General features: G+C 31.3%; 1 protein-coding gene across 1 annotated transcript; it reads right to left on the reverse strand.

Annotated features, from left to right (window-relative positions):
- Positions 1–19,042: 19,042 nt before the first annotated feature.
- On the reverse strand, positions 19,043–21,880 carry LOC140039435 (tripartite motif-containing protein 2-like). Its single transcript, XM_072085036.1, has 2 exons — positions 19,733–21,880; positions 19,043–19,120 (listed from the first exon to the last, which is right to left on the reverse strand). Exons 1-2 carry the CDS (start codon positions 21,878–21,880, stop codon positions 19,043–19,045), a joined length of 2,226 nt encoding a protein of 741 aa, XP_071941137.1.
- Between the last annotated feature and the right edge of the window lie 1,832 nt (positions 21,881–23,712).

A 23,712-nucleotide genomic window follows, 5' to 3' on the forward strand; every position in this document is an offset into this window, starting at 1 on the left:
ATATCTCCAAATTTCATCAACGTATTCAAAGCACTTCAATATTAAATATCACATTTAACATAAAAATTCTGGTTTTGGATAGAATTTTGCTTAAAAACATATACAAAAAACATCGATAAAAAATACTTTTCGTATTCAAAAACATTTGATACTTGGTATAAATGTTCACTATAGGTTGCTCTATTCACAGAAAAAAATTGCATTCATGAACGTTTTTTGTTGGTTGTTTTTTCAAAATAGTTATTAGCTTGAAAAAAATGAGTTGGAATTTTATGGTCTTTCATAAGTGTATATTTTGTAAAAACGTAAATTTAAAAAATCAGTGATATGGCTTGATAGTTATTTTTGGTTTGCAATATGGATGGAGCAACCTATATTGAACATTTATACCAAGTATCAAATGTTTTTGAATACGAAAAGTGTTTTTTATCGATGTTTTTTGTATATGTTTTTAAGCAAAATTATATCCAAAACCTGAATTTGTAATGTTAAATGTAATTTATTTAAGTGCTTTGAATACGTTGATGAAATTTGGAGATATGAAACTTTGTTAGGAGTAGATACAGTTTCCAGCATTAAATTTTAAAAATATGTTCATATTACTCATTAATTGATAATAATTATTAATAAATTAATAGAAAACTAGAGAGGGCACTTTTCGACAAGAAAATGAATGTTTTTTTATGTGTGTTATTATTCCGCTCGAGTTTATTCAATGTACTGTAATATACACTGTTATACTATTTTATTGGAAAGTAATTATTTTTGTGTGAATCTTCTTGGAGTTGTTTGAAAGCGTATCCGCTTACTTCTTTTCTTCAGAAAACATCTATACACCTCACACCACCAACCTCCAACACACTAGTTTCTGCCCACACACACTTCATCTCCTGAACTAACATAGTACAGTATAAGTCAAATAAATTTTTAATTTTTTTTTTATTGCTGCCTCAAAAAATATTATATAATAGTAACAATATCAGAAAGGTAGATAGGTATTGTAATAATTTTTAAATTTAAAAATGTTAAAAAAAATATGAATATATGTTTATACATACATTATAAATGAAATATATTAACTACTATTTTAGTAATGCATACACAAGTACAGAATATCAGAAATCAATGAATCATGTGTCTAAATGTGGCATTATTAGGCTAATTTGCTTTGAGAAAAACATTGATGCCATTGGCCTATACAAAAATCAAGGCAATTAGACAAAATATTTACATAAACAATTAATACTAATATTGGTAGGCATAAAATAATAGTGTATATAAACTTTCCTTAAATAATAACAGTATAGGGCCTTACAAATTTATTTAATACATAATATATGAACTATATTACACAAAAAAAGTATAAATGAATTTATAAGGACATGATGATTATCAAAAATAGTCAATATAATTAAATTTTAAACTCATTACCGGCATTATAAATAATATTTTAAAAAGATAAGAATGCAAGTAAATATCAGATTCATAGTCCTCATTATACACAATGATTTCCTACTATCACATATTAAAATATAAAACAATCATGTAGCCTTTATTGACTTTACATGGAGGTCTATTCAAATAAATTTAAATAAAAGGGTCATAATATGTCTTCGTCTCCAGTTCGTGGAAATTGAAGTTAGGATTCCATCATTTCAACAACAAAAAATATTCAAAATATCCTGCCAGTTTGCATTCAAGACCTGCAACCTGCTTAGTTTTTAATACGAGTACTGCTTTCTATACACATAACTTTGATTTCTGCAAAAAAAACAAAACTCTGTAATAATGTACTTTAAATACTGTAATAATCTAGGTATAGATTATGTTGACCGGGCCAGTGAGAGGGCGTTCGACTGTACTACCATAAGTCCTCTAGTGTATACAACTTATTTCTTGTCTACAAAGTGTATAGTAGTATGCTAATAGTACTATTATTAGATTAGGTAGTTGGGAGTAGTTTGGAGAGATACATCTATCTATAAAAGAGTACTGTATATATGGAACTATCTGTGTTAGCCGCCTTTGTATTTTTAGATATAATACCAATAGGTACTATGTATTGGGAAACAATTCAACAGTTATGAATAAAAAAAGTCCTATGTACTCTGTATGTTGGAGGAAATACGCATAAGAGCAAATAAAGCCTTGACCACAGGGTGTAAGTCACTATTTTGAATCAGTAGTATGACTCCTTAAGAAGTAATTTAAAAATTATCATTGTATGATCAAAAAGAAATATTATAATATCTAACTTTCTCCTTTATATAATAAATATATTATTTTATCCAAGGGGTTGCAAACACAAGTGTTCACATGTCTTGTTAAGTATTGCACCTTTGTCCTGTCTTTATGTTTTCTGTAATGTCACTGCACTAACGGGTGACCGGTAAACGAGCTCCGCTCTTACGGTTATCCATCCATATAAGTTGTTCATCTCTTATGTTCAGAAATTGAAATGGTAAATAAACTGAAACTGAAACTGTGCTTATGTGGTACAGGTTGACGAGCCAGGAATGATGGTAGTGCCAGTATACCGTGTAGTTTAGCCTCAAGGCAATACCATGTAGCTGGAGTAGCTTGGACAAATACAGTAGAGATTTATGAGACTTGGTGTGTGATGATTCAGTATGATAAATTTGTGCTGTGAAAGACAAAATTGTAGAATTAGGAAGAAAATATTGTAAAATATAACAAGGAAATTATACTATAGTATAATTAAGGAGTAACCGTATAATACATAATTAATAGTAATAAAGGCAATGGCAATTACTTATATTATGTATACATTACAATAATATTACAAATAAATTCATATATTATTTTATTATGATAAGGAAATCTGTTTTAGAATGAGAAAAAGCCGTCCCAACCCAGATTTGAACCCAGCTATCAATAAAGCTATAAAACAAAATAGACCATATTGTAGCCGGACTGGGTAGCGTAGACTTACTTGAGGCCTAGGCATAGTACGATTAGCTAGAAGGATACAGGTCAACCTGTACCCATGCCATGCCAACACGCTCGTACCCAAATTTTGGTTTACATATATCCAAAATTTTGGCTTACTCGTACCCATCATGGGCTGCCTAGTAGTAGTAGTAGTAGTAGTAGTAGTAGCCTAGCCTAAGGCAGCAGGCCCGGCCCTAGCCTACTACAACTTAAGTCTAGGCCTAGCCTAGTACTAGTAGGCCTCTAGGCCTAGCCTAGGCCCTAGTAGTTAACATCATACATACGCCCTAGAGCCTAGTATATTCCTACCTACTACTCACTAGCTAGGCCTAGGTAGTAGCAGTAGTAGTTATTGTAGTAGTATTATTGTATTGTAGTATTAGTTGTAGCTGTCCGGTGATCCTTGGTCACTTTTCTAGATCCCCTAGTAGGCCTAGGCTAGGCCTAGTACGTAGTTATTCTTCAACAGTCACAATTCAGATTCTGCCGGCCGCGGATTGCTAGTGAACAGGGGGAGGGAGAGAAAGAGTTAGAAGAACTGAAATAAGCCGTGACGTATAATAAACATCATACAAAATAATAATATAACTAACGAATCCGTATAATATAATAATGTTGTATGTTATAAAGTAAAGTAAATGCGTTTAATATAATACAATTATATTATAATATAATGTATTTTATTAATAATATAATATTAAATGTTCATAATATAATGCTAAAACCAAATAATATAATACAAAAAGTCAATAATTTGTTACATTTTCCACATAATATATTAGAAATAGATATAATATAATGCTAAAACCAAGTAATATAATGCAAAACGTATAATTCATTCCAATATAATATATAATATAATAAAAAAATGATATAATAATATAATATTTTGAATACTTCAGACAGCTGAGGCTTGCCATAATCTTATGTGGGTTCATCCCACTTTTATTTCCAAACCACTGTTCTCTTTACATATATTTTTCACTATACACTATACATATCATTATATTTACAATGTTTGTTTAATCATCTGTATACATATACTTATTTATTCATTTGTTTACATATTATCACATTGATTAAACATATTATCTGTAACACATTTTCATTAACAAGCTTTTTTTTTTCTTACGTAGTTGTTTTTGATTTTTTCATCTACCACATTTTCATTTAACAATGCATATTCTCTGTTATACTCATTACTTACTACATGTTTACTGTTAACATAATATTGTTCTCATCCTTTAACATTAATATTAATATTTTTGTTCTTTAATGTTTACAAAACCAGCAGATCCTTTTTTGCATCTATAACTTCTTAAATTTTCATTTAACTTTTTTAATTTCTTCTCTTATGTGGATTCATTCCACTTTTTTTTTTTTTACTTATTTTCTTTAAAAAAAAAACTATTTCCATATATTATTTTGTTTATACATACATTATCATTTAACCACATTGATTACATAGTTTCCTCTTTTTATACATATTATCTATAACACATTTTCATTAACAAAGCTTATTTTTTCTTACATAGTTGTTTTTGTTTTTTTTTTTCATCTACATGCATATTTATTTCATACAATTATAATACGTTTATGTTTAATAAATCCATCCCATGGGTTTGTCCCATTTTATTTTTCTTTGGATTTATCTATGCAAACATATTTTCATTTAAACAATGCATATTCTCTGTTATACTAATTACTTACAAACTTTTTACTGTTAACATTATATTTTCCTCATCCTTTAACATTGATTTTTTTGATCTTTAAATGTTTACAAAATTTATTTCCAACAGATTATCCTTTTTTGCATCTACAGTATAACCCATCAAAGTTTCATTTAACTTTTTTTTTTCCTATGTGGGTTCATTCAATTATTTTTTTTTACTTATTATTTATTCTATTATTTTTTTATACATACATTATCATTTAACAAAATTTGTGTTTAATGATCCATTAAAAAAATTAGACATTCTTTTTTTTCTTTTTAACCATTTTATCATTTCAAAATTCCACATGCAGTAAGAATGTGCAAATTACATATATACGGTATATACCTATAATATGAAAGCTTTGATGAAAACACTTCCCCACTTAAACCTAAACCTTCTTATCCTTCATCATTTTTTTTTTATCATCAATCTATAAAAAGCTTTTCACATTTTGTCTTTTTGTTTTCAAATCATCAAGGTATACATGTTTACAAAACATACAGTATAGTAGCAAGAAAAAAAAAAAAAAAAAAAAAAAAAAAAAAAACAAACATAATAGATTCATCATTCATGGTATCTCATTTACATATTTTCTTCCTTAATCTGGTTGAGCATATACAGTATACCTGCAGATTTACATATTTCTTATATTTTTTTCAGATTTAAACCTTATTTTTATTATAGAAAAAGTTATTACTTACTTTGAAAATGTTGTAAACTTCAAAAGACTGTAAATATTCAGACGAACCTTCTACTTGTGTTCCTGCTGTCTGTTGTGTATTAGCCAATGTACCTTCTGGCCTTCAAATTGAACGTTCTTTTATCTAGCCTAGTAGACTGGAAATGTGAACAGTCTACTTCCGATCAGTTATTTCCTGATGTTAAGGGATTCCCCTGTTAAGTACCAATTAGTTCGAGTTGAGTTTACATATCTCGTGTTATGTTGACAACGCTCGAGTTGAGTTTACACATCGCTCGTGTTATGTTGACATCGCTCGACTTGAGTTTACACATCGCTCGTGTTATGTAAGGATAGGATAAATTTATTGAACGAACGCTTTTGTATCAGCGGCACACGTTTATAAGGCAATGTAAAAACAAAAAGAAAAGTATCAAAAAATAACATTTAAGTCTTAACTAAGAAGCGAATTATACAAGTAAAATGAAATTAGTAAAAACAAGGTAATCTTACATATCGAACAATACTTAACCTATATGATGGAGTTAATGTTATTATCTATTTATTATCAGTATTATTAATATTTTCAAGTTTTAAGCGAATATATTATCATTATTATATTACTAAAAATATATATATATATATATATATATATATAATTGCTAATTGATTTATTATACTGTTATTATTAAAATAAATGTTGACATCGCTCGAGTTGAGTATACATATCGCTCGTATTATGTTGACACACATGCGCAACAGAGATAAACATTGATACACGCCCTCATCTTCCAGTATATTAGGCAAGAAGAAAAAAAAAACAATTAGATAAATAAAAAAAAGGCACGTTCATTAATTTATTTTTATTTTGAATTTTAATCGTTTTAACAGTATATTACAGAGCCTATGACGTTTTTGTAATCTGCATTTTAATTGTTTTTAACAATATTTTAACATAGGCCTAAATAGTATTTTAAAATTGTCTTTTGCAATTTGATGTATTTTTCTTTGTTATTTTATTGTCTTAATTTATATGCCAAGCAAAACGAATTTCCATTTTAATTTTTGTTTTGTTTTGTGTCCTTTTTTTGAAAATTAAAAAAACTTTGAATGAAAAGCAGAAAATTGTTTTATATATGTGAAAACATTCACGAAAATATTTTGTTGAAGATTAGCAAGATATTAGTTTGTTCAATAAATTGTTGGTAAGACTTTGAAAAACATTTTGTTTGCTTATTCATATTGTTTAATCATTGTACCATAAAAGTGATAACATTAATAAAGATAAGGCAGACAGTAGAATACTGAATCTGGCAGTCTATTAAACCTGACATTTAAAAGGATAACAACAAAATTATATTACGTTTTCATCATCTTATAGTTACTAAGTCGATAATCTAAAAGTTGCATTGTACATGAAATAGCTCTTTACTTTTAACAATTGCTATAATCCATATAATAATACAAATCCCTTTTCTCATTTTTTATAATATCATTTATTTTACTTTAATACAGCATTGTTAATTTTATTTACAGTAATATAATAATTATTATGAGGCCTATACAAGTTTTTATTTCTGTTACCAGCGCGATTCACAGTCACCACTATGTCTTCTTCTGTCAAGATTTTATAATAATAAGTAAAATAATTATAATCTTATTATTGGAGTAACATGTATATAAGACAATTATACTAGTGTCAATATTAATATTATTATATAACTTATTATAGAGAACCGTTGGGGACACCTTAAAGAACCAACAAGCGTTCTTATTATAGAGAACCATTGGGGACACCTTAAAGAACCAACAAGCGTTCTTATTATAGAGAACCATTGGGGACACCTTAAAGAACCAACAAGCGTTCTTATTATAGAGAACCATTGGGGACACCTTAAAGAACCAACAAGCGTTCTTATTATAGAGAACCATTGGGGACACCTTAAAGAACCAACAAGCGTTCTTATTATAGAGAACCATTGGGGACACCTTAAAGAACCAACAAGCGTTCTTATTATAGAGAACCATTGGGGACACCTTAAAGAACCAACAAGCGTTCTTATTATAGAGAACCATTGGGGACACCTTAAAGAACCAACAAGCGTTCTTATTATAGAGAACCATTGGGGACACCTTAAAGAACCAACAAGCGTTCTTATTATAGAGAACCATTGGGGACACCTTAAATAACCAACAAGCGTTCTTATTATAGAGAACCATTGGGGACACCTTAAAGAACCAACAAGCGTTCTTATTATAGAGAACCATTGGGGACACCTTAAAGAACCAACAAGCGTTCTTATTATAGAGAACCATTGGGGACACCTTAAAGAACCAACAAGCGTTCTTATTATAGAGAACCATTGGGGACACCTTAAAGAACCAACAAGCGTTCTTATTATAGAGAACCATTGGGGACACCTTAAAGAACCAACAAGCGTTCTTATTATAGAGAACCCTTGGGGACACCTTAAAGAACCAACAAGCGTTCTTATTATAGAGAACCATTGGGGATACCTTAAAGAACCAACAAGCGTTCTTATTATAGAGAACCCTTGGGGACACCTTAAAGAACCAACAAGCGTTCTTATTATAGAGAAACCTTGGGGACACCTTAAAGAACCAACAAGCGTTCTTATTATAGAGAACCCTTGGGGACACCTTAAATAACCAACAAGCGTTCTTATTATAGAGAACCATTGGGGACACCTTAAATAACCAACAAGCGTTCTTATTATAGAGAACCATTGGGGACACCTTAAAGAACCAACAAGCGTTCTTATTATAGAGAACCCTTGGGGACACCTTAAAGAACCAACAAGCGTTCTTATTATAGAGAACCATTGGGGATACCTTAAAGAACCAACAAGCGTTCTTATTATAGAGAACCCTTGGGGACACCTTAAAGAACCAACAAGCGTTCTTATTATAGAGAACCCTTGGGGACACCTTAAAGAACCAACAAGCGTTCTTATTATAGAGAACCCTTGGGGACACCTTAAATAACCAACAAGCGTTCTTATTATAGAGAACCATTGGGGACACCTTAAATAACCAACAAGCGTTCTTATTATAGAGAACCCTTGGGGACACCTTAAATAACCAACAAGCGTTCTTATTATAGAGAACCTTTGGGGACACCTTAAATAACCAACAAGCGTTCTTATTATAGAGAACCCTTGGGGACACCTTAAAGAACCAACAAGCGTTCTTATTATAGAGAACCTTTGGGGACATCTTAAAGAACCAACAAGCGTTCTTATTATAGAGAACCTTTGGGGACACCTTAAAGAACCAACAAGCGTTCTTATTATAGAGAACCCTTGGGGACACCTTAAAGAACCAACAAGCGTTCTTATTATAGAGAACCTTTGGGGACACCTTAAAGAACCAACAAGCGTTCTTATTATAGAGAACCCTTGGGGACACCTTAAAGAACCAACAAGCGTTCTTATTATAGAGAACCATTGGGGACACCTTAAAGAACCAACAAGCGTTCTTATTATAGAGAACCATTGGGGACACCTTAAAGAACCAACAAGCGTTCTTATTATAGAGAACCTTTGGGGACACCTTAAAGAACCAACAAGCGTTCTTATTATAGAGAACCCTTGGGGATACCTTAAAGAACCAACAAGCGTTCCCTTTTAAAGAGGTGTCCTCTGAATAGTATTAAAATAGTAAACATATTATTACCCAATCGGTCCTTTCGAGGGAAAGTGTCCCCTTAATGGGGGTATCCCGTTTAGGGGGTCCCAAATAAGGGGTTCCACTGTAATTAAAAAACCTGTGTAAATTAAACAACGATTCCAAGTTACAGGTCTTAAAGTTACTGTATCATGTTATCTGTATAACCTTTGATAATGTATACCCCCCCCCCCCCCCCACATTAGAATACACAGTACGTAATAAAAGATATTAATGTGTACATTAAAATAAAAAATTGAATGTAGAAATATTAAACAATAAACATCCAATTTTTATACACTATATTAAAGTAAGGTCATGTGATTGTGTCTTACGTAATTAAATGTAAAAAAATATTGTTAATTAATTTTATAATTAAACTAAAATGAATATGCCAAAATATTAAGATAACAACAGAATATTTAACGAAACAATTTAAACAATTAAGACATAAATGGTAATAATTTAGTTTGTCTACACTTGCTTTAATAATGTGATTGTTCCTGATCTGATCACGAACATTTAACAAAAATTTATCAATTTATCTGGATGCATGTTATTTTAATAATTAAATATTTTTACATTATTTGGTACATGGTTTGCCACTACAACTCTTCTCGTTCTTTGTGAAATTACAGCAATCCCACATGGAATATCCAATCCATCATCTTTGTTATCTATTCGTTTAATGAATTTACCATTTTGATCAAATAGTTGTAGTTTATGATTACAGGATACTATCATATTCCCATCCATATCTATGGTTATACCATGAAGACCCATGACTTTACCATCTTCTTTACCATAGCCTACAAGGATCTTTATTAGCTTACCATTGCCATCAAACATTTGTATTCTGTGATTTCCAAAATCAGCAACAATCAAATGACCCTCATTTGTTACAGCAACATCTGATGGTTTTTTCATTTCACCTGCTTCACTACCTTCAGAACCTATCTTACCCAGTAGACTACCATCATCAATATTGAATTTAAACACACAGTGACATTCATGGTCTGCTACATATAACATCCTGGTCTTTTGGTTTACTGTTACTCCAGTTGGATATTTTAATACTCCTTTACCAAATGTTCGAATTTCATGATATTGATTATCACACATTACAACACAATGTTCTATTGTGTCACTATACACCATGTCACCATTGCCTATTTGATGCATGCGATTGACTTTAACATTTTGTGGCATTTGTATCTTAGAAACAAAACCACCTGATTGATCAAATTTTATTAAATCTTTACTGTAGCTTGATACCAACATACATCCATCAGTATCTAATACTACATCTGTCACCTTTGCCGTTTTATTATGCTCTTTATACTCTGATATGTTATCTATGGTATGTACAAGTCCAATAGGTCCCACTTTGATACTCACTGGTGAACCTATAACATGTGACAACGCTCCATCAGTGATATCCATGTGCCAATCTCCTTCCAAATCACATCTACCTGTTACTGTGTACTCTCCCTTTCTGCGTGTTACTTCAGTGGCTGATTTCGCACCTGATGAGTTGCTTAGTGTGGCTGTTAATTTACCAACATCACTCTCTGCTAGACTTGATATTCTCACACTAAATGGCTGTCCTTTTGTGACTGAAATGTTCTCATCTTCTTTATTAACATTGTGTACACCACCAAGAGTGATAAGTCTACCAACACCTTCATGATTCATCAACTCAACCAGCTTTGGAGATGGAATAAACTTTGGTGTAATTCTTGTTTTTGCAAATGATTTATCCAATTCATCTGCTGCAGCGTCATTCCCAACTGCAGTGATAGTTGTCTGGTATGATGCAAGGTTTTCTGTTTCTGTTGGTTTATTCATTGTTTTCTTGATGGATTCAATCAACGTGTTTACTTGTGTCAGCTTTAATTCAATACTTTTAACTTGACGATCGATATCTTTGCTTTGTTCTTTATAAATCTGTGTAAGATTTGCCATCATTATCTTCGTTTCTTCTTTCACCTTTCTGATAATTGTCTTCTCGTGAATTTCAATCGCTGTTCTGCTTAACTTCAAATTAGATTCAAACTCAGATCTGTCTTTAGTGATAACATCTAATCTCTCTTTTAGTTTTCTCTTAATTCCTTCAGCTGTCTTCATAGTTTCAGTAACAGTTGTATTAATCTCATTCAGAGCTATCTTCATTGGGATCACCTCATGTTTATTTCTATAACAACGGACAATATGCTTGCAATCTTCACATGCAGGAAGTTTACATGTACGACAGTAATCTTCCAGTTTTTTATCAGGGTGATTTTGGCAGTTTTGTGAATCTTCACTTTGTTCTTCTATGTCCGTATTCAGTGTGTATAGTGAATGGTTCTCCAGCGTAGGGAACATCTTATGCTGTTGGATGCATTGTCGACACATATGCATTTCACATTCAGAACAATAGTGCTGAGGTTGATTCGAACATCTTGAGCATGCTTCTGGTTTTTCATATTCAATCTTCTCAACGTATTCAACTAGGTAACTGATTGTTTCATTGCACTTCAAATGTTTCAAATCACCATCTTTAAGATCGTACGTCTCACGGCATTTTGGACATCGTATCTTGCCGTGTCTTCTCATCAAGTCTTGCAGACATCTTAGACAGTAAGTGTGAAGACAGTTAAGCGCCTTTGGATCTGTGAATCTTTGTAGACAGATTGAACATTCCAGATCTCTTTTGTCAAAAAACTTCAATACTGTTTTAGCAGACATCTGTAAAATACAATATTTTTTTCAGTTAGTGTATACTATAAGATGTATTCCAGAAGGAAGGTAAGAGTGTGAGGATGATCAACATAACCCTATTGTTGGCTTTGAATGGATGGTTTAGGAAATAAAATAGAAAAATGGTTTAAAAATTTCTACTATTAAAAAGAAGAGCAACCAACATAAAGTACGGTAACGGTATCCTCTGTCAATTTACGAAAACAAAAATTTAAAACCATCATCGCTATAATAATACAAAGATCAACAAATATATAATAATCAATGTTTATGAGTTAAATTGGGTAATTTTTAATGATTTTAAAAATTGAGGCGGAGCCAAGATGATTCTGTCACGAATACAACATTCGTTATTTGCTTTATAGTCGTCACACATTGTTTGACAACTTTTATTCAATTTCATGTATTGTAAATGGCGACACCACGCAGTAGATATCAAGTCGGATGTCACAAATATAACCCAACCTATCGTATCGAATACAACAATCGTATAAAAATGTTTACACATAGCTAAGAATAGTGGCCTACAATAGTAGGGCCTACCTTCAATCGTTAAAATGAGAAAAAATAATACATGGCTGGATACAAATTATATTCCATATAGGTTTTAATACAAATTGTATATAGAACCTTATTTTTATTATAGAAAAAGTTATTCCTTACTTTGAAAGTGTTGTAAACTATAAATATTCAGACGGACCTTCTACTTGTGTTCCTGTTGTCTGTTGTGTATTAGCCAATGTACCTTCTGGCCTTCAAATATTGTTATTGAACGTTCTTTCATCTAGTAGACTGGAGATGTGAACCGTCTACTTGTGTTCAGTTGAATGTGTGTAGGCGTAGGTTATTCTCTGCTGTTAAGGGTGTATTGCACAATTCAAGGTACCAAGTTCACTGAAAAGTACACATATCTTGATAATATAACATTTGTATTTAGAAAATCAGGGTAGTAAATTAATAAAAAGCAAACTTCTTTGTTTGCTCTTTTACGTAATTGTGCAATAGAGGTAAACAAAAGTCCGTTTACATAAGATAGTGTTAACAATATATTTAATATTAACGTTATATTTTTACACACGAAAGACCATTTTGAGAAGTTGACTCAAACTTAATGAATAGGCCTATACTTTATATAATTTCTTATGCGGATTTTAATCCTAAGTTATTAATAAAAGTTAATGAGTGCCTGGTCCTCGAAAGACAATATGGGTTATAATGTTATTGTTTTAATACGTTTTAATTATTAAATACGGTTTGTCAATGTTTACACAAATTAACTTGGAAAAAATAGGCCCTTTAATTTGAATTCATGAGCAATTTGTAACTATAATTAAAATTGGGAAAATCCAGTGTTCTGGTTAAACTTGCTTTATGTATTTGTGTTTGCCAGTTACGCTTAGCAACTAGAGTCAAAAAAAGCACCAATAGATTTATCATGTGACCAGCAGGTCCATGGATTTATTATTAACTTGTATAGACCAATAGATTTATCACGTAACCAGGTCCATGGATTTATTATTAACTTAGACCAATAGATTTATACGTCACCAGGTCCATGGATTTATTATTAACTTATATAGACCAATAGATTTATCACGTCACCAGGTCCATGGATTTATTATTAACTTGTATAGACCAATAGATTTATCACGTAACCAGGTCCATGGATGTATTATTAACTTGTATAGACCAACAGATTTATCACGTAACCAGGTCCATGGATTTATTATTAACTTAGACCAATAGATTTATACGTCACCAGGTCCATGGATTTATTATTAACTTGTATAGACCAATAGATTTATCACGTAACCAGGTCCATGGATTTATTATTAACTTGTATAGACCAATAGATTTATCACGTAACCAGGTCCATGGATTTATTATTAACTTAGACCAATAGATTTATCACGTCACCAGGTCCATGGATTTATTATTAACTTATATAGACCAATAGATTTATCACGTCATCAGGTCCATGGATTTATTATTAACTTAGACCAATAGATTTATCACGTAACCAGGTCCATGGATTTATTATTAACTTAGACCAATAGATTTATCACGTCACCAGGTCCATGGATATATTATTAACTTGTATAGACCAATAGATTTATCACGTCACCAGGTCCATGGATTTATTATTAACTTATATAGACCAATAGATTTATCACGTCACCATGTCCATGGATTTATTATTATTGAATGAATGAATGTTTGGTTCAAACTATGTCCTTTGAACAATGATATTTCTTCCTACTGGGTGCATGATTTATTACAGTATTTTGTCATCATTTTTTCCAATCGTTCAATTTACACAAACAATTAACTCGTTGAATGAGTAATGTTCGTACAAATTCTTTATAAATGGCAAGCATGCGCAGTCATATACAGCGGAATTACACATTACCAATCACTTATTTAGATTTGAAATGACAATTGAAAAAGCTGAAACTTCAATCTTGTTTTATAACACACCTAAACTAAGTTTAAATTCAAATTCATTGTAAATTGCGAGCATGCACAGTCATACACAGCGCAATCACGCATTACCAACAATCACTTATTTTGATTGTAGAGAAAGTATTACTTGCATTGAAAATGTCGCAGACGTCTTTCTTTTTAAATGTTGACTGAAATTATTCAGGCGAACTTGTGTTCCCGTCTGATGTGTGTTAGCCAAATATACCTTTGGTCCCCTTTAACGTTATTTTCTATATAGGTGTATATCTTCTGCGATCAGTTGAAAATTGTATTAAGTTGTATGTTACAGGGGTTGCGGACACAAATGTGTTATGGCGCTCTGTCGCTGTCGCAACCCCTGGACCGCTTGTTGTCGAATAAAGAAATGAAAAATGAAAAAATGAAATATGTGAAGGATATTTTGTGACAATACGTCTGTTAAAAGGTGTATTGCACAATGTAAGGTACCAAGTTCACTGCAATGTACATATATATATAACAACGTTGTATTTGGATAACCAGGGTTGTCCCTCATCTTCCAGTTCATATAAGACAAGAAGAAAACAAGGCCATATACATGGCTGCAGTCGCGTGCTCAAATTTGAGTTAGTGTTTACCGACCGACCGTCCGACCAACATAATCGCCCCCACGGGGCCGGATAGGAATTTTCAGAGATTCAATCATTTCCGGGGTTTTTTATTCTTTGTTTTTCGCCTATCCCAAGGTTAAGAGTGATTTAGAAAGATGATATGGTTAGCATACGTTTTCTTTCGGCTCATTAAATTATACGTTAACATGTAACAGGTTTTCACTGTTAGGCTTAAAGTTTATTTGTTTGTAACAAAAACCTTATCTAGGCTTCCTTCTACCAGGGAGTTGTAAAATAAACAACAACAACTCCCTGCTTCTACCCATGCTTTTTATTATGTTACATCGTGTATTTTGTGTATGTGTAGAGAATTGTTAATAAACGAAACGAAGCGAAAACGAAACGAAACTGATATAATAATTAATTCAACAAAAGTCACTTAGGATATTTTAACTTAATTTTAAATGCATATAGTATTATTTACATTATAAAATTGGTTCAACAGAAAGTATAAAAATACAAGGCTATTTAATTTTAATTTTGCTTACATTCCTTGGCATCTGAAACGAAGATATGTAATTAGTTTTGTTGGTTTGTTATTTACGATGTGCATATGTTTATGGTAGTTGGCGTGTGTGGACGCACCGTCACAGAATAAACATGTTTTAAACAGATAGTTTGTTTTTGTTGGTTCTTCTATGGGGTTAACGGAGACTGAGAAGAGATTAGCTCTTAACTTCTAACAATTGCTATGCTATAATTCATAAATTATAATAATACAAATCCATTTTCCCATTTTTCAAAAATATCATTTATTTAACTTTAATACAGCATTGTTAATTTTATTTACAGTAATATAATAATTATTATGAGGCCTATACAAGTTTTTATTTCTGTTACCAGCGCGATTCACAGTCACCACTATGTCTTCTTCGGTCAAGATTTTATAATAATAAGTAAAATCATTATAATCTTATTATTGGAGTAACATGTATATAAGGCAATTATACTAGTGTCAATATTAATATTATTATGTAACTTCTTATTATAGAGAACCTTTGGGGACACCTTAAAGAACCAACTATCGTTTCCTTTTAAAGAGGTGTCTGGTGGCGTCTGTCTTTATATTATGGATGATATTAATTTTAGAATGAGAGATGATTGGAGTTCTTTAATTAATAATGTAGCTGAAAATATCTGCATTGAAATAGAATTAAAACCAAAACATTATTTTTTCTCAGTAATATACCGACCACCAGAAAGGTCCATAAAAACTTTTAATGAAAACATATCACTATTATTTGATGTAATCAACACAGAAAAAAAAAAGTTTTTATGCTTGTGGAGATTTTAATATTGATTTGCTTAAATTCAGTTCACATACACTAACATCAGATTTTTTTAAATTGTATATATTCAGCTAATTTATTTTCTGTAATAGACAGACCCACGCGTCTCACCCGTACATCTGCTACGTTAATTGACCATATCTACTCTAACAATTTTCATGAAAATATTTTTTCAGGATTACTGTATTGTGACATTACTGACCATTTACCTATATTTTTTATTTCTCATACATCCAAACCGTCTAATAAAATGAATGACCAAAAATATATATTTAAAAGAGTAATCAATGACACTACCACTTCATCACTAGGCATTGAATTACTAAATACTGACTGGTCAGAAATAATTTCGATTACAGATGACCTGGATAAAGCTTATAATTCTTTTCACACTAAATGTATGAACATTTATGACAAACACATTAGAATATGTAAAAAAAAAAAAAAAAATTCGCAAGCAAAACAAACCATGGATAAAAAATGGCATTATCAACTCCATAAACAAACGAAATAAACTATATAAAAGATATATACAATCTGGCAAAGCCACTGATAAAACTAAATATACTGATTATAGAAACAAATTAACTAATCTAATAAGAATAGCACGTAGTATACATTACAAAAAGCAATTTGACACACATAAAAATTATATTAAGAAAACATGGCAAACTATAAATTCAGCTCTTGGCAGAAATATAAAAAGTAAACTTCCAACATATTTTTTATAAAACAACATAAAAATTGGGAAATTTCCTAATGCGCTAAAAGTTGCCAAAATTGTGCCTATTTTTAAAAAAGATGACCCCCATAAATTTTCAAATTATAGACCGATTGCTTTACTTCCATGTTTTTCAAAAATATTTGAAAAGCTAATATATGCTCGTCTAATTTCTTTTTTCACAAAACATAATATTATATACAACAATCAATATGGCTTTCGAAAATCACATTCCACAGATCTCGCACTTCTCCACTTATATGAAAAAATAACTAAATCACTTGCAAACAAGCACCATACTATCGGTATTTTTTTAGATTTGTCAAAAGCATTTGACACCATAAATCATAACATTATTATTTCTAAATTATCGAATTATGGTGTCAGAGGTCTTCCACTACTACTTTTAAAAGACTACTTTTATTCATTTCGCCAACAATATACATCAATAAACTCAACCAATTCTCAACTCTTGCATGTTACCTGTGGGGTACCACAAGGGTCAATCCTTGGCCCAATCCTTGGCCCACTACTCTTTTTAATTTACGTTAATGATCTTCCAAATGTTTCAAAATTATTTAATTTTATCTTATTTGCAGATGACACAAATGTTATTATTTCTCACGAAAACAAAAATAATCTTGTATCTATAATTAATAATGAACTTAACAAAGTGTCTCTTTGGTTTAAAGCAAATAAGTTATCATTGAATATTTCAAAAACAAATTATATTTATTTTAATATTAATAAAAAAAGTAACAAACAGCTAACAGAGCAATTATATATCAATGGCAACCAAATAAAGAGAACAGAAAACTTAAAATTTCTTGGAGTCACTATTGACTCGGAACTAAATTGGAAACCTCACATAACATATTTAACTAAAATAATCTCGAGAAACGTTGGAATTTTAAGTAAATTGAAGTACATACTTCCTTTAAACATCTTATTTTCCCTGTATAATACTCTTATTTTACCCTATTTATCATACTGCAATGTTGCTTGGGCTACAACTGTAGATAAATTTACTGGATGCTGCCCCTGGACAGGTTCTGATAACACGAAAATTAATTCTCTCTTTAAATTATAAAAAAAGGCTATCAGAATCTGTTCGGGAGCACCTCCAAAATCTCATACTAAACCACTTTTTTATTCTCTCAATACTTTAAATATATTTGATATAAATAAACTCCAAACAGCTTTATTCATGTTCCGCCTAAATCATAATAAATTACCAACTCAATTTTACTCCTATTTTCAAAATTTTAATCATTCTTACAACACCAGATCTTCAACTGCAATAAATCTAATATACGAAAAGCATACCATATTACTTAGAAGAACATCTTTTATTTACAATGGACCGTATGGAACAACTTACCGCTCAATCTAAAAGCAATAACAACAATAACATTAGTAATTCACAATTGCCTTAAGACTGTTTTTTTTTTCTTTTCTGTGCCTTTTTGTTTAATTCTATTTGTCAATTTGACGAAAGAAAGAAGTTTGTTTTTGTTCTCTCACTTAAATTAAATAATTAAATATATTACTTATCTGGAGGACCAAACTTAAAGCCTTGGCTTATTGCGTCCTCCTCACACAATTGTATTTATTAATTTATGTTTCTGTTCTATTGTATTGTATTGTGTGAAACAATAAACTTGAAACTTGAAACTTGTGTCCTCTGAATAGTATTAAAATAGTAAACATATTATTACCCAATCGGTCGTTTCGCGGGAAAGTGTCCCCTTAGTGGGGGTATCCCGTTTAGGGGGTCACAAATGAGGGGTTCTACTGTAATTAAGAAACCTGTGTAAATTAAACAACAATTCCAAGTTAAAGATCTTAAAGTTACTGTATCATGTTATCTGTATAATATTTGATAATGTATACCCCCCCCCCCCCACACATTAGAATACACAGTACGTAATAAAAGATATTAATGTGTAGATTAAAATAAAAAATTGAAAGTAGAAATATTAAATATTAAACATCCAATTTGTATACACTATATTAAAATAAGGTCATGTGATTGTGTCTTACGTAGTTAAATGTAAAACAAATATTTTTTATTAATTTTATATTTAAACAAAAATTAATATGCAAAAATATTTAGATAACAACAGAAAATTTAACTACACAATTTAAACAATAAAGACATAAATGGTCATAATTTTGTTTGTGGAAACATGCTTTAATAATGTGATTGTTCCTGGTCTGTTCTGATTACGAACATTTAACAGAAATTTATCAATTATCTGGATGCATAAATTTTTTTATGTTTTGTAGTTTTTTTTTTTTTTTTTTTTTTTTTTTTTTTATTCAGTATATTACACAGAGGCGCCTTACAAGATGGAACCATCTTAGCTTCAAGGCGCCTCAGATTAACAAATACAACATTTTAAAACAACTAACAGAAACATCAATTAAATCTTCCAGAATTAACAAGAAATTGTTGTACATAATAAAATAATAAAGCATTTTCACAATTCGAAAGAAGATCGGAACCAAAAATAAAAATTTCACTTAAAAATGTAAAATTAAATGTTAAAGAAAAATCCTTGGCTAAGATATCCTCAATAATTGAGTTAGCGCTTACAAGTAGAATATCTCTTTGTGTATTATAATTAGGGCAGTAACATAAGAAATGAAGCGGATTCTCAACATTAAAGCCACAAGTACAATTTGGATTGTCCCGAAGTCCATGTAAGAATAAATGCGAATTGAGACAGCTGAAACCAAGTCGGATTCTAGTGTGAATTTGGTTAATCTTCTTATCACCTGTATCATAATAAGAACGTTTTGTAGTTAATTTAATAATTAAATAATTTTACATTGTTTGGTACATGATTTGCAACTACAACTCTCCTTGGTCTTTGTGAGATTACAGCAATCCCTGCTGGAACATCCAACCCATCATCTTCGTTATCTATTCGTTTAATGAACTTACCATTTTGATCAAATAGTTGTAGTTTATGATTACTGGATACTATCATATTCCCATCCATATCTATGGTTATACCACAAGGAGCCAAGACTTTACCATCTTCTTGACCACAGCCTACAAGAATCTTTATCAGCTTATCATTAGCATCAAACATTTGTATTCTCTTATTATCATGATCAGCAACAATCACATGACCATTCTTTGTTACAGCAACATCATCTGGTTGTTTCATTTGACCTGCTTCTCTACCTTCAGAACCTATCTTACCCAGTAGACTACCATCATCAATATTGAATTTAAACACACAGTGACATTCACGGTCTGCTATATATAATATCCTGGTCTGTTGGTTTACTGTTACTCCATCAGGATATTTTAATACTCTTTTACCAAAGGTTCGGATTTCATGATATTGATTATCACACATTACAACACATTTACCTAAATGGTCACAATATACCATGGTACCATTGCCTATTTTATGCATGCGAGTGACTTGTACATTTTGTGGTATTTGTATCTTAGAAACAAAACCACCTGATTGATCAAACTTTATTAGATCTTTACTGCCACTTGACACTAACATACATCCATCACTATCCAATACTACATCTGTCACTTTGTTTGTTTTCGAATGTTCTTTATACTCTGATATGTTATCTATGGTATGTACAAGTCCAACAGGTTCCACCTTGATACTCACTGGTGAACCTATGACATGTGACATATCTCCATCAGTGATATCCATGTGCCAGTCTCCTTCCAAATCACATCTACCTGTTACGGTGTACTGTCCCTTTCTGCGTTTTACTTCAGTGGCTGATTTCGCACCTGATGAGTTGCTTAGTGTGGCTGTTAATTGAGCAACATCACTCTCTGCTAGACTTGATACTTTAACACTAAATGGCTGTCCTTTTGTAACTGAAATGTTCTCATCTTCCTTATTAACATTGTGTACACCACCAACAGTGATAAGTCTACCAACACCTTCGTGATTCATCAACTCAACCAGATGTGGAGATGGAATAAACTTTAGTGTAATTCTTGTTTTAGTAAATGATTTGTCCAATTCATCCGCTGCAGCGTCATTCTCAACTACAGTGATAGTCGTCTGGTATGATGCAAGGTTTTCTGTTTCTGTTGGTTTATTCATTGTTTTCTTGATTGATTCCATCAACGTGTTTACTTGTGTCAGCTTGAATTCAATACTTTTAACTTGACGATCGATAACTTTGCTTTGTTCTTTATAAATCTGTGTAAGATTTGCCATCATTATCTTCGTTTCTTCCTTCACCTTTCTGATAATTGTCTTCTCGTGAATTTCAATCGCTGTTCTGCTTAACTTCAAATTAGATTCAAACTCTGATCTCTCTTTAGTAATAACATCTAATCTCTCTTTTAGTTTTCTCTTAATGCCTTCAGCTGTCTTCATAGTTTCAGTAACAGTTTTGTTGATGTCATTCAGAGCTGTCTCCATTGGTATCACCTTATGTTGATTTCTATAACAACTGAGAATATGTTTGCAATCTTCACATGCAGGAAGTTTACATGTACGACAGTAATCTTCCAGTTTTTTATCCGGGTGATTTTGGCAGTTTAGTGAATCTTCACTTTTTTCTTCTATGTCTGTATCCAGTGTGTATAGTGAATGGTTTGCCAGCGCAGGGAACATCTTGTGCTGTTGGATGCATTGTCGACACATATACATTTCACATTCAGAGCAGTAGTCCTGAGGTTGATTCGCACATCTTGAGCATGTTTCTGGTTTTTCAGATTCAATCTTCTCAACGTATTCAACTAGGTAACTGATTGTTTCATTGCACTTCAAATGTTTTAAATCACCATCTTTAAGATCGTACGTCTGACGACATTTTGGACATCGTATCTTGCCGTGTCTTCTCATCAAATCTTGCAGGCAGTTAAGACAGTAAATGTGAAGACAGTTAAGCGCCTTTGGATCTGTGAATCTTTGTAGACAGATTGAACATTCCAGATCTCTTTTGTCAAAAAACTTTAATACTGTTTTAGCAGACATCTGTAAAATACAATACAGTATTTTTTCAGTTAGTGTAAACTATAAGATGTATTCCAGAAGGAAGGACAGAGTGTGAGGATGATCAACATAACCCTAATGTGGGCTTTGTTGGCTAAGAAAGAAAATAAGAAAATGGTTTCTAAAAATGTCTACAATTAAAAAGAAAAGCAACCAACATAACAGTAATCTCTGCAACGAACATAACAGTAACCTCTGTCAATTTACGAAAACAACAAAATCTAAACCATCACCGCTATAATAATACAAAGATAAACAAATATATACATAGTGAATGTTTATGATTTGAATGGGGTTAATTTTAATGATTTTAAAAATTGAGGCTGTCACGAATACAACATTCGTTATTTGCTTCATAACTGTCACACATTGTCTAACAACTTTTATTCAATTTCATGTATTGTAAATGGCGACACCACGCAGTAGATATCAAGTCGGATTTCACAAATATAACCCAACCTATCGTATCGAATACAATTATAAAAATGTTTACACAAAGCTAAGAAGAGTGGCCTACAATAGTAGGGACTACCTTCAATCATTACAATGAGAGAAAATAATACATAGCTGGATACAAAGATATTTTCCATGTGTGTTATAATACACATTGTATATAGAACCTTATTTTATTATAGAACAAGTTATTACTTACTTTGAAAATGTTGTAAACTTCAAAAGATTGTAAATATTCAGACGAACCTTCTACTTGTGTTCCTATTGTCTGTTGTGTATTAGCCAATGTACCTTCTGGCCTTCAAATATTGTTATTGAACATTCTTTCATCCAGTAGACTGGAGATATGTACCATCCACTTGCGATCAGTTGAATGTGTGTAGGTGTTAAGGGTGTATTGCACACTTCAAGGTACCAAGTTCACTGCAAAGTACACATATCTTGATATATATTTAGAGAATCAGGGTAGTGAGTTAACAAAAAACAAACTTCGTTGTTTGCTCTTTTGCGTAATTGTGAAATAGAGGTAAACAAAAGTCTGGTTCTGATTAGACTTGCTTTATGTATTTGTGTTTGCCGCTTAGCAACAAGATAAAATAAAGCATCGTCATCAAAATGTGTTATCAAAGTTTATAGATTAAATTGTGTAGACCAATAGATTTATCACGTAACCAGATCCATGGATTTAATATTAACCTTTTATTTGTATTTCAATCAACAAATGTGTTATAGCCTAAAATAAGAATAAGGCTATTAAATGAATGAATGTTTGTTTAAAACTATGTCCTACTAGGTGCATGTTTTATTACAGTATTTTTTCTGCAGTTTTTTCCAATTGTAAAACCAATCTTTCAATTTACACAAACAATTAACTCGTTGAATGAGTAATGTTCGTGATATGTTTTATAACACACCTGAACTAAGGTAAATTAAAATTCATGTAAATGGCGAGCATGCGCAGTCATATACAGCGGAATCACGCATTACCAATCACTTATTTTGATTTGAAGTAAAAATTGAAAAAGCTAAAACTTCAATCTTGTTTTATAACACACCTAAACAAAGTTTAAATTCAAATTCATTGTAAATGGCGAGCATGCGCAGTCATATACAACGGAATCGCGCATTACCTATGACTTATTTTGATTTGAAGTGAAAATTGAAAAAGCTAAAACTTCAATCTTGTTTTATAACACACCTAAACAAAGTTTAAATTCAAATTCATTGTAAATGGCGAGCATGCAGTCATATACAGCGCAATCACGCATTACCAACATCACTTATTTTGAATTGAAAAAACTAAAATTCAATCGTTAAAATAATAGGCCTACATAGCGTAGCATAATGAGCGATACAACACC

This window comes from Antedon mediterranea, chromosome 2 (assembly GCF_964355755.1).
Source record: "Antedon mediterranea chromosome 2, ecAntMedi1.1, whole genome shotgun sequence".
Taxonomy (NCBI): domain Eukaryota; kingdom Metazoa; phylum Echinodermata; class Crinoidea; order Comatulida; family Antedonidae; genus Antedon; species Antedon mediterranea.